The 16,872-nt window shown below is 42.2% G+C and overlaps 3 protein-coding genes across 3 annotated transcripts; 2 read left to right on the plus strand and 1 right to left on the minus strand.

Moving 5' to 3' along the window:
- The first annotated feature begins 14 nt into the window (after positions 1–14).
- Positions 15–4,074, plus strand: LOC9271317 (sugar transporter ERD6-like 4). Its single transcript, XM_015784784.3, has 17 exons — positions 15–428; positions 526–615; positions 1,078–1,137; positions 1,222–1,287; positions 1,510–1,575; positions 1,667–1,742; positions 1,920–1,984; positions 2,063–2,155; positions 2,310–2,390; positions 2,474–2,558; positions 2,650–2,696; positions 2,775–2,837; positions 2,917–2,976; positions 3,127–3,192; positions 3,275–3,334; positions 3,472–3,586; positions 3,681–4,074. Exons 1-17 carry the CDS (start codon positions 126–128, stop codon positions 3,791–3,793), a joined length of 1,509 nt encoding a protein of 502 aa, XP_015640270.1. The 5' UTR covers positions 15–125; the 3' UTR covers positions 3,794–4,074.
- A 2,448-nt stretch (positions 4,075–6,522) lies between these two features.
- LOC4339644 (sugar transporter ERD6-like 6) lies at positions 6,523–10,999 on the plus strand. Its single transcript, XM_015784785.3, has 17 exons — positions 6,523–6,980; positions 7,079–7,168; positions 7,718–7,777; positions 7,860–7,925; positions 8,109–8,174; positions 8,278–8,353; positions 8,669–8,733; positions 8,827–8,919; positions 9,007–9,087; positions 9,186–9,270; positions 9,594–9,640; positions 9,742–9,804; positions 9,887–9,946; positions 10,105–10,170; positions 10,262–10,321; positions 10,446–10,560; positions 10,686–10,999. Exons 1-17 carry the CDS (start codon positions 6,681–6,683, stop codon positions 10,796–10,798), a joined length of 1,506 nt encoding a protein of 501 aa, XP_015640271.1. The 5' UTR covers positions 6,523–6,680; the 3' UTR covers positions 10,799–10,999.
- A 2,277-nt stretch (positions 11,000–13,276) lies between these two features.
- On the minus strand, positions 13,277–14,530 carry LOC107276441 (GATA transcription factor 19). The gene is made up of 2 exons (XM_015783206.3): positions 13,881–14,530; positions 13,277–13,749 (listed from the first exon to the last, which is right to left on the minus strand). Exons 1-2 carry the CDS (start codon positions 14,325–14,327, stop codon positions 13,444–13,446), a joined length of 753 nt encoding a protein of 250 aa, XP_015638692.2. The 5' UTR covers positions 14,328–14,530; the 3' UTR covers positions 13,277–13,443.
- Between the last annotated feature and the right edge of the window lie 2,342 nt (positions 14,531–16,872).

Consider the following 16,872-nt stretch of genomic DNA (forward strand, 5'->3'; position numbering starts at 1 on the left):
CGGTCAGGAACTCTCCCCCCATTTCAACGGAAAAAAGTTTCCTCTTTTCTACTCCCTCTCTCTCATCCATTTCTCCGGTTGAGCGGCGCCGCGGCGGAGCCGAGGCGAGCGAGCGAGCGGGCGCGATGAACGGCGGCGGGAGCAGGCGGGGAGGTGCGTCGTGCGCCGACGAGAGCGGCAGCGACCAGGACGGCGGCAGCGGCGGCGGCTTGCGGAAGCCGCTGCTGAACACGGGGAGCTGGTACAGGATGGGATCGCGGTCCAGCCTCGCCGCCTCCTCCATGGCCGCCATCCGGGAGTCCCACGTCTCCGCCTTCCTCTGCACGCTCATCGTCGCGCTCGGCCCCATCCAATTCGGATTCACCAGCGGCTTCTCCTCACCCACCCAGGACGCCATCATCCGCGACCTCAAGCTCTCCATCTCCGAGGTCCCGTGCCCGTTCCAGCTGCGATCTTGCGTGCTTTTGCTGCTTCCTCTTGCTTATTGCGTTTCTTGTAGTGTGAAGTTTTATCTTTCTGATGCAGTTCTCGGCTTTCGGTTCGCTGTCCAACGTCGGCGCCATGGTCGGAGCGATCGCCAGTGGGCAGATGGCGGAGTACATTGGCCGGAAAGGGGTGAGAATTTGTGCTTCATTTGGTCCTTATCTGTTCTTCCACTAGAAGGCCATCCTGTATCTCGACGACGAACAATTGATACTTTGATAGTTGACAAGGTCAATACGTCACTGTTGTATGATTTCCGGTAACACCAATAATTTGCCATTAAAGAAAGTGAGTGGGATTAGAAATGCTGGTCATTTCCTGTGAACTGTAGCTTGTGAAAATATGAAACCCAAAATTTCAGGTTCAGTTAGCTATACTATTGGGGTTTGACCTTAATTTCAAAGTTGACGAGTTCTTTAGTTGTGATTGCCATTGATCTGGCAAAAGAGGAGTTAGTATGACAGAAAATGTGTAGATGAAGTTTTTGTGACATTTTCTTTGGTTCATACTTCATAATCACTTAATCAGATCAGTAGTTAACTACAGTGAAGCTCTATTATTTTACTCTAATGGTCTTGCTGATTGAATCTCCAGTCGTTGATAATTGCGGCGGTTCCTAACATCATTGGTTGGCTTGCCATCTCCTTTGCAAAAGTACGTGTCACATATTTCTCAAGCTTATTTTTCTCTGTTTGCTCTTTTTCACTAGTTTCATTCTTGCCGATCTTTGTTTTTCAGGACGCGTCATTTTTATACATGGGACGCTTGCTTGAAGGTTTTGGTGTTGGTGTTATATCATATACGGTCTGTATTTACCAACTTCATTTCATGTTTATTTGCTGCTTAGAATGTTCTGTGGCTTCACTGCTTGAGTACTTATCTGACTGAGACTGAGATGCCTGTAGAATGAGGCAGAGCATCCTTTGCTAATGAAGCTTTTTTACATTTTTGTTGCCAGAAGAACTTTGGATCAGTTAATAGTTAGTGCATGTATAAACCCTTAATGTGTGAATTATATCGTACCAGGTGCCAGTATACATAGCAGAGATATCTCATCAGAACACAAGAGGAGCACTTGGCTCCGTGAACCAGGTGTGCTTATCGTCAGAAGCATCTTATCTTATGCGAGGGAAATTTATGGTTTGTTTATGTTGGACTTACCATGCAGTTTTTCATTATGTAGTTGTCCGTTACCATTGGTATCTTGTTGGCCTATTTGCTAGGCATGTTTGTTCCTTGGAGGCTGCTTGCAGTGATAGGTACAAATCAATACCTGATGTCTGAATGTTTTCTATTTAGGGATATGTAATAAATAATAATGAATTTTTAACTTTTGATATTTGCTAGTACCTTTTGGACTTATTGCAATTTGTATGTGCGTTAAATGTCTGGTACCTCTGATTCTGATTCAAATATCTGGGTTGCCATGCTTGTAGGAAGCATCCCATGTACATTGTTAATACCTGGTCTATTCTTCATTCCGGAATCCCCAAGATGGCTGGTATGTTATACACCTAAGTTGGATATTGTATCACAAATCTGAAATCTGTAGCAAGCACTTTCCTACATCTATATGCAGGCAAAAATGAAAATGATGGATGATTTTGAGGCTTCTCTACAAGTTTTGAGGGGGTTTGAGACTGATATTACTGCAGAAGTGAATGATATAAAGGCAAGCAATTTTATTTTTCTTGATTAACTGACTACAAGTTATTTGCGGTTTCGCGTGATTTCATCTTAGTAAGATTTTCACTAACACAACACTTGGGAGATATGTACTTTCATTTTTCTGGAAGACTAATATGGTTCAAATCCCTGTTATGCAGAGAGCAGTAGCATCGGCAAACAAAAGAACCACAGTCCGTTTTAAAGAGTTGAACCAAAAGAAATACCGCACTCCCTTACTGGTAACTTACATACCCCTTTTGTTCAGTTTATACCAAAGTCATTAATCATGTTTTGTAATGGTAACTACGCTTTATGTTGACAGATAGGAACTGGCCTTCTTGTACTTCAGAATCTAAGTGGAATAAATGGTATTCTGTTTTATGCAAGTAGAATCTTCAGAGATGCAGGTAAGTTGTGGATATCTCTTATAGGTCCTTAGTACTACAGTCACGTTGTAGTAAATTTTGGCTTGTAATCTTAACACGCAAAGAACTTCAGGGTTTACAAACAGTGACTTGGCCACATGTGCACTAGGAGCAATTCAGGTAAGTGATTAGGAATATCCTGATCTCATCTCTGTAACTTATATCAAGTTGCTTACAGAAATCGTTGGATTACATTAGGTTCTTGCCACTGGAGTTACAACATGGTTACTGGACAGAGCTGGTCGACGGATGCTCCTTATTGTAATTTCCTCTTCCCAATGAAATCACCTTTTTGTTAGTTGTCTGTAACAATAACATAGTGACTCACTTAAAATTGCAGATCTCTACTGCTGGGATGACTCTAAGCCTTCTTGCAGTATCTGTTGTATTTTTTCTGGAGGTACATTCAGATTTTTTCCAGTATACCATTGTGATAAAAAAAATCATATGTTGCAGTCTCTTTGATAGCCTACATTGTCGCATGGACTCTTCCCCTTTCTCCTCAGTTCACTCAATATTTCAATATTACTACAATGATTATTTGTTTCAGGGTAATATTTCACATGATTCTCATTCGTTCTACATCTTAAGTATGATCTCCTTGGTTGCTCTTGTGGTATGTCTGTCAGTTAAACCATTTCTTTTGAAAATTGCTCCAAAACCTCTGCCGGAAAATTTACCTCGGTCACTTACTTCAGGCTTATATCATCACCTTTTCCTTCGGCATGGGTGCCATTCCATGGGTCATGATGTCTGAGGTATAATGCTTTGCCCCATAGCTCACAATGATGTTAGTATTTTTAGAGCATTGACACATCCACCATTTTGTTGCAAGTATCTCAGGCATCAGCTTAAGTAATCTAAAGATTTCAGTTAAATCTTTGTTTGTTCTTAGATCCTCCCAGTTAGCATCAAGAGTCTTGGGGGAAGCTTTGCGACACTTGCCAACATGCTTACATCCTGGGCAATAACAATGACAGCAAATTTGTTACTCAGCTGGAGTGCTGGAGGTCCGTATTTCTATAAAAATCCTCTGTTACCAAGAATAAAATTCTGAACTGATTTACCTGATAAAAGTTAAATATTTTATTTTAATTTCAACAGGAACATTTTTGTCCTACATGATTGTGAGTGCTTTCACTCTCGTGTTCGTCATATTTTGGGTGCCAGAGACAAAGGGAAGAACTCTGGAGGAGATACAGTTTTCGTTCTGCTAAATTTTGAGTTTCTCGTTGCATCCAGTGGATACTCCAGTTGAGTACAAGGAAAGGATTTACTTATACAATTAGGAACCTTGGCTTTTCTTTTACCAAGTCGATTACTGGTTGAAGGCCAAGCATTTTTATTCAGTTCATTTTTTTTGTATATTCTTGTGTAATTTTAATTCAGTTATGCCCAATTGGCTTGTAAATGCCAGTGCAGTGGCTCAAATCAAATTGCTTCCTACTTGTCTTCGACGTTATATAATAAAAAGATGCATAAATGAGCAATTTGAATCCCTGACTGTTTTGGAAATACTTCTGTTCTGAAGTTCAGCTATCTGCCGATATTTCCACAGTTATTTGGCACCTTCATCAGAAATTCAGAGTTCAGAGACACTTATTTGGTGATAAATGAATATATTTACTCCCCTTATTCCTTAAAGAAATGCAGACATTGCTGGTTGAATATCTGTCATGTACTAAGACAGATTTCTGCCGTTTTTGGCCGGTGATGCATCCCTATCAAAGCTGTGATTAGGAATTTTGCCATGATCTGCACATGTCCATTGGCATCATGTCTGCAAACTGGAACATGTTTGTTTCTTTCAGCTGGGAGCATCATTATATTATAGTGTCCACGAGAAGCACGACAGCCAGAAAATGTTGCCGTATGACGTGGCTTTGAGCAAGCAAGTAGCCAGCTACCACGCCACGCCATCTATTTCCAGCAGACTACGCCTTCTGCGTGATTAAATTTTAGTTCGGTTTCCATAAAATTCGTTCAAATTTTTTTTGGAGAAACGGGGTGGTTTGAAATCTCCGGCCCTTTTCAAATGGTCGTTGTTCATTCAGCAAGCAATCGCTTTCCTCGTCATCACGATCTTATCCAGCTTAGCTCGTGAAAATGATTGGGATGATCCTAATGAGATCAGAAGAAATTAAAAAAGGGACACGGCTAGATCGCGCGCGCTAATGGCATATCACTAACCAGCGACGTCCTTCTCTTAAAAAAAAAACAACAGTTATACAAGCCTTTTTTTTCCTTCCTAGAGAATTTTCTCCTAAATTACTTATCCGATCTATAATCCGATTACACCATTATGGTTGTTGCAATTAAATCTTTATAACAAGATCTTACACGATTATATTCTGATAAAAAATATCTATGTTGCAAATTACTTTTATTATATATGTAAGTTACTTTTGTCCTATACATAAATCACTTTTAGATTTAAGCTCTTTAATAACTTATATCTTTTAAATCACGTATTATTTTCATGATCTATTTATATCATTGTACTCTACATAAAATATGAGACAAAACAATATCCATATTGAATATATTCAAATATTTTATTAATTTAAAAGTAATTTATTTAAATTGTAGTAGTAACTTAGCTATGCAATAGATATAACTTAGCTATGCAATAGAAGTAAGTTAGCACAAAATAGAAGTAAGTTGTTACAACATTAGAAGTAAATTCGAGAGAAAAATATTTTGTATCTAAAAATTAAATTTAAAGTCCATAAATTATAGAATTGACTAAAAACTATAATAAACATAATCGACTTAAAGCATTATGAATATATAAAAAGTAATTTAGTCAAATCTAAAAGTAACTTATATATATGATAAAAGTAACTTAAGTATATAATAAAAGTAATTTACAAGTATAAATATTTTTTTATCGTAGTATAATCATGTAAGATCTTGTTTTGAAGATTTAATTGCAACGAACACAATGGTATAATCGGATTATAGATCGGATAAGTAATTTGAGAGAAAACTTTGTAAGAAGGGGAAAAACATGCATGTGTAATAGAAAAAAAAGGCATGCATGTGCGCCGGCTTCTCCACGGCTTCTATGGTTGGCATCGCGGGATAACACAATATCGAGAGGCCTCGCCGATTAGTTTTTGCGTTAAAAAAAGCAGTACACGTCGTTGTCTGGACATGTTGTGCACTTGTGCACACTAGTACATCTGAGCACGAACTTATTAACGTTTTTAGTATTTATGCCATAAAACAGTCCAAGAAATACAATTTTAATTGATTATGTATGATTTCTGGATGATTACTCTTTTTTGGTAGTTTATGGCAAAGAAAAATGAGGCCCCATTTATTACACACAGGAATAAAAACCTAGAAAAATAGAACACAAGAATGCTTGTGTTAACCAGCGAAATGAAAAACACATGAAAAATATAATATGGGATGTTTGGAAGAAAGGATTCATTAGTCAAACTGCAGCTGCTTTAAAACGAACATACCCGTAGGCAAGTTTCCAACAAAATTTAGCAAATATTTGCTTTCCTATAAAATTGGGGAAAAAGTGCATGGAAGGAATCAAAAACCTTTAGGAAGACTATCCACCAAATTCTTTGTTCAAACCGTGAAAATAATGAAATCCCTTAAAATTTATCTTTTGCTTATACTTATGTTTATAGCTAAATTTTGATTTTTCAACTTTAAATTTAAAGTTAATTTTGGAGTTTTTTCAGCGTAGTTTATATTTTAACATTTGCTTTTAAATCGTTAAGAATACGTATATAAAAGTTTTATTCACAAATTATTTTTTATTTCCAAATATTCCTCCTATCAAACAGAGGTGGGCCCCTTTTTCCATCCCGGACCAAACGAAATCTTCTCCCGTCGGTGACTGACAGGTGGGCCCCACCTGCCAACCGGTCAAGCCAAGAGACAGGTAGACACACACACGACGCGATCCCCCCAACTCTCCCCCGCTTCAACGGAAAAAAAAAGGGGTCGCGTCTCCTCGTCTCGTCGCCTCTTCCTCCTTCCAATTCATCTCGTCCTCTCTCTCGTAACTCGTAAAGAGATCTCGTCTCGCCTCGGGAATCCAACCATTGCCGGCGAAGTAGAGATCGGGAGGGCGGCGCCATGAACAGGGGCGGCGGCGTCGGCGTCGGCGATGAGAGCGGAAGCGACTACGAGAGCGGCGGCGGCATGCGGAAGCCGCTGCTGATGCACACGGGGAGCTGGTACAGGATGGGGTCGCGGCAGGGGAGCCTCACCGGCGCGGGGACCTCGTCCATGGCCATCCTACGCGAGTCCCACGTCTCCGCCTTCCTCTGCACGCTCATCGTCGCGCTCGGCCCCATCCAGTTCGGATTCACGGGGGGCTTCTCCTCCCCGACGCAGGACGCCATCATCCGAGACCTCGACCTCACCCTCTCCGAGGTTGCTGCCCGCTTCTTCTTCTTCTTCTTCGGTTCTTCCCATTACCCCCCCCCCCCTTTTTTTTTGTCCCGAATCTGAACGACGCGCTGCTGCTGCAGTTCTCGGTGTTCGGATCGCTGTCCAACGTCGGCGCCATGGTTGGGGCGATTGCCAGTGGTCAGATGGCCGAGTACATTGGGCGCAAAGGGGTGAGAATTTTTTTTCTTTTTTTGGGTACACATCGTATGCAGTTATTAGTTGCGCTTTCGTAGGGTTACCAGTCTCTTTCTAAAGGACAATAATGGTGGTCTCGGTCAACGTCACCTGCTGTGCTGGGAGAGTTTTATGTAATTAGTACAAATAAAAAATTATTATTTTAGTTTTTAAGTAATACAAATGTGGGCAAAACGGATGGAACTTTCTGGAAATAAATGTTGATCATTCTTCAGTAGATTATTGAGCTACCGAATTGCTAGGATGGCTTTTTGGGGGTTTGACATTATGTCTGTTCATGAGTTTGGTAGTTGCATACTTCTGTTTCATACAGATATGAACATATGGTACTCAAGAAATCGGTATAGACGAAAATGTATGGATGAAGTATTTTTCATGCTCGTGTTCTGGCATGACTTACAGTAGATAAACATACTTTAGGGTAATTTTATTTAATGTCCTGTTTTTGGCATGGTTGCAGTAGTCAGTTGTACTTCAATGGTCTACTCTTTTAAGCTAACTGAATTGTTTGGTGAATTTTCCAGTCATTGATGATTGCTGCAATTCCAAACATCATTGGTTGGCTTGCCATCTCCTTTGCAAAAGTATGGCATTACATGGTTCAGAATCTTACTTTCACCACCTTGTTGCTTTATACAATTTAAGCTCGATGCCTTTGCTTTATAGGACTCATCGTTTCTTTATATGGGACGATTGCTCGAGGGGTTTGGTGTTGGTGTCATCTCTTATACGGTTTGTATGAGAAAACTTCCTTCCTCCCTTTTTTATGCGCACTTATAGTTTGAGTACTTAACTTCTTTGTTCAAGAAAAAGAAAAAAAAGGAATAACGGATATGTCAATATTTTGGAGGAAAAACTCTGCATTGCCAGCTATGTTAGAGACTTACTATTGATCTGTGTATTATGTGATAACAGGTGCCAGTTTACATAGCAGAAATATCACCTCAAAACATGAGAGGTGCTCTTGGCTCAGTGAATCAGGTAACCTTACTTCACAGGAATAATCTTTTTGACACAAAGACAATTGCTTTTCTATGTTTTTCTTGTTTATTTTAAGCACCTTATGTGATTGTTTGTTACACAGTTATCTGTAACCGTTGGTATATTGTTGGCATATTTGCTCGGCATGTTTGTTCCTTGGAGGCTTCTTGCTGTAATAGGTAATATAACCAAGTTCTGATTGTATTGCTAATGTGATCTTTTTTTCCTTTCATTTTTTTATGTCTGCGTTCTGATATTTCAGTTCACAAGTTCATTAACAGCAAATGATACTAATATGTTGACAAACATAGCTAACATCCTACAAACATTGCATGCAAATATTTTCATTTGAATCATAGATGGAATGTTAGTCATTTTCAATAGCCAGCACATATTTTTTTCACAAGTATTAAAGTAATAGTTTGGATGTCATATATGCGTCTACTAGGAGTAAATGGTTTTTTTATTCAAATCTGTGTTTTTTTTGCATGTAGGAATCTTGCCTTGCACTGTGTTGATACCTGGCCTATTCTTCATTCCAGAATCCCCAAGATGGTTGGTATGTATTATTGTATATGCAAAAAATCGATATGAAATTACATCATCTGAATCATTTTTTTATAGCCATATTTTTATCTCTATATATCTCTAGGCAAAGATGAACATGATGGATGATTTTGAGACTTCTTTACAAGTTCTGAGGGGATTTGAGACTGACATCAGCGCGGAAGTGAATGATATAAAGGTAAGCACTTGTTATAACATTGAGCACACTGATATATGCACCACAATACCACATGCTTCTGGAAGTAACAGCATCATCTTTATGCAGAGAGCAGTAGCGTCAGCAAACAAAAGGACAACGATCCGTTTTCAAGAATTAAACCAGAAGAAATACCGCACACCCCTAATAGTAATTTCCTTAACTTTATAATTGGTATTGTACTTTTATGCCATACCAAATATAGGGACTAAATTTTATAATTGGAATTGTACTTTTAACTGTGGCAGCTAGGAATTGGCCTACTTGTACTGCAACAGCTAAGTGGAATCAATGGAATATTGTTTTATGCAGGTAGCATCTTCAAAGCAGCAGGTAAGTTGTGTCGTGCTTCCTTCTTTGCTAGTAAACCTTTTCATTACACTGGTTAGGGCTTTAGGCATAGTAAATTGTATGCATATATTGGGATATCTTGCCAACTTTAACGGTAGTGTTTGCTAAATTACCATCAGTGTAATCATCTGTTCATCAAACTTTAGCCCAGAAGGAATAGCATACTAGATTTCAAACTACTAAATTTGGGACCGCTGACCTGATAGGACCTCTAATAGGTTTATGCATATGTAATTTCCTTCGTCTCTCTGTATCATAGTCATATTTTAGCCGATTTGGCTTCGTGACACGCAAAATTTCTTCAGGTCTCACAAACAGTGACTTGGCTACATGTGCACTTGGTGCTATCCAGGTGTGCAACTATAAATACCGTTCCTGTCTCTATGCAATCACTTAAACCACACACTAGACAAGTAAACATGTCCTTAAGTTGCTCACGGCATTTCTTGTCAGGTTCTTGCTACAGGAGTTACAACCTGGTTATTAGACAGAGCTGGCCGACGGATCCTCCTTATCGTAATTCTCTTCCTCCTGAAACTAAAGCATGCTAATTTTCTGTATTCTGTGACCATAATAAAGCTCTCGCTTCAACTTCTAGATCTCTTCTGCTGGGATGACTCTAAGCCTCCTTGCAGTTGCTGTTGTATTTTTCCTCAAGGTAAGTTCCTACCAGTAAAAAAGAAAAGGGAAAAGTTTCATCTGTTGCACTATATGCAATATTCCATATATGGCTTATGAATTTTGCAATATATCACAGGTCTCTTCTGTCAATCCACTGAATATTTTCATATTGTTATTGTGATTTATTTGTTTCAGGATAGCATTTCACAAGATTCTCACATGTACTACACCTTAAGTATGATCTCCTTGGTTGCTCTTGTGGTATGTCCCTCATTATGTTGTTTTCTCTAAAAATATGCATCACAAATATGGAAGCTGTGACAGAAAATGTTGACTCGTACACTTCATTTAGGCTTTTGTAATCGCCTTCTCCTTCGGTATGGGTGCCATTCCATGGATCATAATGTCAGAGGTATAGCTTCATGGCTCATAATCATACGGCCTTGGAATTTAGCTGAAGAGCATTCACATGGCCATGATTTTTGGAGCATTTGTCAGATGGTCTGAAGACTCACTTCCAACTTGTATATTTTCAGATCCTCCCGGTTAGTATCAAGAGTCTCGCAGGAAGCTTTGCGACGCTCGCCAACTGGCTTACATCCTTTGGAATAACAATGACAGCAAACTTGATGCTTAGCTGGAGTGCTGGAGGTACATACTTCTACTTCTCTGATCTCTCTTTCCTGCAGTGGAATTGTTCTTTTCGTTGAGCGAGACTAGAGTAGAATTCTGAATATCCAACCTGACGCTCATGCTATCTTCTTAAACATCAACAGGGACCTTTGTGTCCTACATGGTCGTGAGTGCTTTCACCCTCGTGTTCGTCATCCTTTGGGTGCCAGAGACAAAAGGAAGAACTCTCGAAGAGATACAATGGTCCTTCCGCTGAGCCTTGTGGTCTTCGAAAATATGGCCATTTTTTCAAGTACAAAGGGAAGGATTGATTTGCGCATTTGCAAATCTTGTGTATTCTATGTTCCGAGTCAAGTATACTGGACAAAAAGCAAAGTATTCTTTCTGTTCATATATTCTTGTACAACATTGTTTCACGTATTCCAGATCGACTTGCAAAGGCTTTTGTGCAGTGACACACTCGTGATCTCATCCTAATTGCTTTTCCTTTTTGTCTTGAGCGGCTGCATGAGCATGATCAATGTAAAATATGAGTATACTCTCAGGCATTCTTGACGCCTTTGCTTGCCTTCGAAAATATTTTTCTTGTCAAATTTCAATAGTCTGAGAAATTTCTGGAGAAGGTAGCCGGCGATCCATAGCGCAGAGGCAGAGCCTTGATGAAGAAGAATTTGATCCGAGGAAGACGACGATGGTGACGTCATCAATGCCGGTATGGGCCAGAACAGGAAAGCAGAGTACGTGCCATTGGGCCGTAACGGGATGGCCTCTTACGTGAGTGTACTATATGGGCCTATCAATATACTGTAGTAGCTAATTAGGCCCAATTTCTTAATGGACATTTTGGGCTGGTCCATGGTGCACCGCTATTGCGGTGGAATCCGGTCAGGTACATATGTTCCTTCCAGAGTTGACCGGTTGACCCGCTTTTTGCAGTTAGCTCCCTGTTTGGATCTTTTTCTAATTTTCTAGGCCTGTTCAGTTTGTTGCAAAAAAACCTTACCACATAGTTACCAAAATTTTGACAACTTGCCAAAATTTTAGCAGGATTTCTTATATAGTTACCAAATTTTGGCAGCAAACTAAATGTAGCTATTTTTTTAATAACTTTATTAAAATTTGGTAAAGACCCATAGTTTTTGATAGTAACGGTTCAAAATCTCGATTTGCTATCAATGGTAGCAAACAAAATTTGCCTAGTAAGATACGGAGATACAGATGCTGTGATATAGGGATATGACATTTTCTATTAAAAAAATACATATACAAGGTCCATACATACAGAAATTAATGAACTCTTGCCGGGAAACAAAACAAGGATGCTAGCTAGTTTTTCAGTGTTACGTGGTTCCTGGACAAAACAAGCTTCAGATTCCCCTCTGGGAAGTCTAAAATAACACCAAGTTTTTACTGAGATTATGATTTGAACCATTCTAGTTTGACTCTCACTGCGTCATGCTGAGTAACGAGTTCAGCCAAGGAATGAGGTTTCTATCAATTCATGGTATGGTAGCAACTTGTTACCAGTGGTCCTGAGGTCTCCAGAATATAAACACTACTAGTTGGCACAGTGATCTGATCGATGGATTAGAGCATTTAAACATGTGAAAGATCCTTGGCTCTGTAGTTCCATGTCTTCTACTGATAGTCTGATACTGCTTTGGACAAGCATTTTTCTTCACTTGTAACAGTAGAAATGTTCCCGGTATTTTTTTTTTAGAACTATGTTCCTGGATTCAAAGGTAGGTCTCCGAGGAACGCAGTGTCAGTCAGTTCTGCCTTGGTGGGCCTCTCATTGCGAGATGACATATAATTGGGCCCGATAAGGTTTAGACATTTCAGGACGATCCACAGAAACAAATCTGATATGGTTTGGGATACCACATTTCGCGTATTATTATTAACCCAGTTTTGGATAATGGATTTCTATAGTTATTTGAGATCCAGTATTTTTCACTTTGGCTCCTGATCCAACATTTCATTTTTTTTCATATCTACAACGTTTTCTCTATAATCATTGTTTCCCACCCAACATTTAGCCATTGTCACTCTCCTTCCTCCAGTCCTCCGTCTGCATGTGTGATTGGTTGGTTCGACTGATAAACCCTAGAAAAATAAAAGGAGCCAACGGAAAATGATTTTACGGTAGAACTTCTGTATTTCTAACTTTAGTCTTATGTCTTAGTGGTTTAATTAATTAGAAGCCAAGGCTGAAAACAAAGGGAGTGTTCGACAGGCCGACTGCAATGGCTGTAGCTGCGAATGTGCTAAGTGAGTACGGGACTATTCGTGCCGGCTGTGGTGCAGCCATGAAAGCAGCAGCCGAACATGCCCAAAATAAAAGAACTCAATAATTTAAAATTAACTTCAATAATTCAAATTTTGTTTGGTAGTACTACTTGTAAACCAACGACCAAACAACGAGCATATCAAAGGTTCGGTCAATTTAATTGCCCAAAAAAAGTGGTTCGGTCAATTTAAATAGCTAGGCAACAGCTCAAACAAGATCTTGTAGGCCTCTGATCAAAAGGAGAACCCTTATATGGGTCCCAAGACATATAACCGTGATGATTGATCGATGGTACCTCACATCTCAAAAGCCCAAACATATATCCCTCCACATATATATCCACTTACCTTTTTGGATCAAACGATGACGATGATTAGTGCACAGTGGAAAGTACTGTTAGTTAAATCACAAAAGAAATATAAAGAACAAATTTGGCACGCGAGCAATAGGAATTATACTGCTGCTAGTAACTAATTAATGGTGGAACTAGTTAATTCCAAACAGTACAACTCTGGTCATCGATCGATCGATCTCATTGCTTAAACTAAACTAAACTGATCAAAATTAGTTCGTAGTAGTAGTAGTACACTGATCTAGGGTCTCTAGCTAAGCTAATAGTATTGGAACAGGCCGGGCCGCTCGCCGACGGCGAACGCCGGCGAGGATGGCATCATGTTGAGCCGCCACGACAGGCAGGGCCCGTCGTCCGCCGCGTCGAACATCGCGTACGACGCCGACTTCGCCGCGGCCTGGCCGTAGCATCCCCACTGCGGCGCCGGTGGCGGCGGCGGCTGTCGCGAGTAGCAGTACGCGTACCCGGCGCCGGTGTCCAGCGACGGCGGCGGCGTCGGCGCCACCGCCGCCGCGGCGCGCCTCTCCTCCTTCTTGTACCGGATCCCGCACGCGTTGCACAGCGACTGCAACCAACGACAGAAGAATATTTTTCATGTGATGTGACGTTTGTATAGTAGCACTTGATTTGCACGAAAGGCGTTCGTGCACGTTGCTGCCTACCTAGATGGCATGGCACGCAGGAGTACGTACGTACCTTGGGTCCCCTGGGACCATTTCGCCAGAGCGGCGTCGACATCGTGTCGCAGTTGGCGCAGCGGCGAGGCAGGCGGCCGGCGGCGGGGGCCTCCTTGTTGCAAGGAGCCACGCCGGCGCCGTCCTGCTTGCCGCCGCCGCCGCCGCCAGGGCGCGCCGACGACGGCACGTCCCACGGCTGCAGCCCGCCGCCGTACGCGCCCGCCTCCGCGCGCCGCGTGGACGGCGTGCCGAGCGACAGCGTGCAGTCCACCGCCGCACCGCCGCCGCCGTACGGCGACCGACTGTCCTCCTCCGCGACGCCGCCGCACTGCCTGTAGTAGTACTGCCCGCCCGCCATGGGGAACAGCAGCGAGAACGCCGACGCCGCCGCGGCGGCGCCACCGCACCCGCCGCCGCAGCTGCCGTACAGCATCCCGCACGTGCACGGCGCCAGCTCCTGCAGCATTATCTCAACCTAACAATGGTGGATCGATCGATCGATCGGCGAGAGATATCGAGAGGAGGGTACTATCGTCTGTCTCGTTGGCTGCGATCGCGAGCCGTGGTCGGCGAGGCGAAGCGGGCGGGGGCATGTGAGCTAGCGCAGGCGCGGCGTACGCGGTGGCAAATCCGCTTATTATAACGAGGAGACTCGATCGCTCAGCCGCTCACCTGTGTGGGGTTTGGGTTTGGTTGGCGTTTTGCGGGAGAAGTGGACGAGATTTTGCGTTGCCGGCGCGGGGAGCGATGCGATGCGATGCGGGTGGGTGGGTGTGTGTGCGCGCATGTCTGCCTCCCTGTCCGTCTCGGCGTCTCGCGTGTGTTTTGTGTTCGTGCGTGTGCGTGTCTGCACGCAGCGCTGCGGTGGCAGAGGCAGCAGGCGGTCAAGAGAGAGAGAAGCGGGGCAGCTGCAGCGAGGGGGGGTCAAAAGAGGAGAGGGGCACGTGAAACGGGGAACAGTCTCCCATGCAACTCCTGGGGACGTGGTCGTTAGCTACCCTACCCACCCCAGCCCAGAGACACTACTCGCTCTCTTGTGTGCAGTGCAGTAGAATCGCACTTCCCCGATCACGAGGTGCACAGTCCGATCTGTTCCTCCTCCCGTACCGGATCGATCCTGTATGATCCGATCCCCTGTCACTAGCTACACGCAGTACATACAGCCCGTCATCTACTCCACTACCAATATACTCCTTAAAAAAATACTCAATTTAAAAGGAATCTATTACAATGAATCTGAACAGGACATGTGTTTATAGTTTAGGTCCCGTTCTTTTCTCCAATAAAAATTGGATGAAGATTAAGATTTTCGTGGCACGTTTTTCAAACTGCTAAACGGTGTGTTTTATGTAAAACTTTCTATATGAAAGCTGCTATAAAATATCATATTAATTTAAGAGACTGCCAATCTTCATTTTCGTCTTAATGAGAAAAGAACACCACCTCAATTTGTTCAAACGGATAGCGGAGTATTTTGCATGTACCAGCACCAGCAGTTCTGCGATTGCTTGATCATTCGCTGGAACGGGGAACAGATAAAAAGACTGCTGCTAGCTACTCCTTGCATTGCCACAGTGGATATTCTCAAAACGTCATGTCCTTGCTTTCCTTTGCACAAATGAAAAGCGTGTCGCAACCCTTGCCTACATTATCGAATCCAGCAAGCTGCTGCATGCAAAAACTTCTATCAAAACAAGAAAGAAATAAAGGAGTAGGAGTAGTATAGATCGAAGAGAGAACAAGGGTGCAAAAGAAAAAATAAAGGCGAAATGATCAAAAGAAGCAAAAGGGTAAAGAGTGGCAACCAGTAACCACCACTAGTTTCCATGCATGCATGCATGCAGGATAACTCAAGAAAAGACGTGGAGATATAATTGCATGGATATATGGAATGGATGGACGGATCATGAGTTGGCCACGCCAATGATGAGACCTCTAGCTCAGCCGTCCGCCCGTTCACAAAAGCACCCCGGGCAAAACCGGCCAACCGGCCCGGCCGGTCGATCGACTCGAACTAGATCATCCCTGCTTGCTATGTTGGCTTCATTTTCCCTATAATTATATCTTGAGAGTCGCTTTATATTATTAATGAGTCTGTTCAGCAGGCTGCCATGTAACACGGCACAGCCGTGAAATCAGCAACCGAACATACCTAATGTGATATCAAATATATGGGTTTATATGAAAATACGACAACATCGATCGATAAAATCAAATTAGTTTACCAAAATCTACCATAAAATATACTACTCCATATGTCATATTTTGTATGACCGTTGGATGTCATATATTAAAGGGTAGATGTAATATTTTAATAGTGTATTTATTTGTTATATTATAAAGATGTTGGACTGTTGGCGTGTCTTACTCTGAGCTCTAGGCCTTTTTTTTCTTTTCTCTAGAGAAGTTTAACTTATGATAAAAGTTAAAACGATTTAGCATATATAATGGAGTAGAGAATTAGCTGCCTGTCGGTTTTAATGTTTTATAGACCGATTAAGGAAGAAGCAAGCTTGCAGATGTAGGGATCGGTGGCAATGTGTCATGCAGAGAAAGCCAAGAAGGGAGTGGAGCCCATCATTCCATTTGCTGCAGCCCATCAGTGCCGACACGACTGCATCTGCACCTGCGCGCGCGCTGCATGCATGCGCTGATGATGCGCGTTGCGTTGCGTTGCAGCAGCATGGCCCCCATGACTCTCTGCACACGCACGTACTCATCCATGATCCGTCTGCACCAGCCGTAGTAGTACGTGCGGTCGTCTCAGACACGCCTGCAGCGCCAGCCGATCGATTAATGCTCGCTCGTGCAAGTGGCAGATCATAGTACTCCTCCAACTCCACTGTTGCAATCACTCGTAGTACTGCTGGTTATTACCACCTGCAGATCGACCTGCTACAGTGCCTGCATTTTGCATCAAATCTGTGTTTAGAGATCAGCTTTACTCCTTCCATCCTTAAAAATCAACCTACTAACAGACGTGACACATCATTGTACAATAAATCTAGACT

Source organism: Oryza sativa, chromosome 5 (genome assembly GCF_034140825.1).
Source record: "Oryza sativa Japonica Group chromosome 5, ASM3414082v1".
Classification (NCBI taxonomy): domain Eukaryota; kingdom Viridiplantae; phylum Streptophyta; class Magnoliopsida; order Poales; family Poaceae; genus Oryza; species Oryza sativa.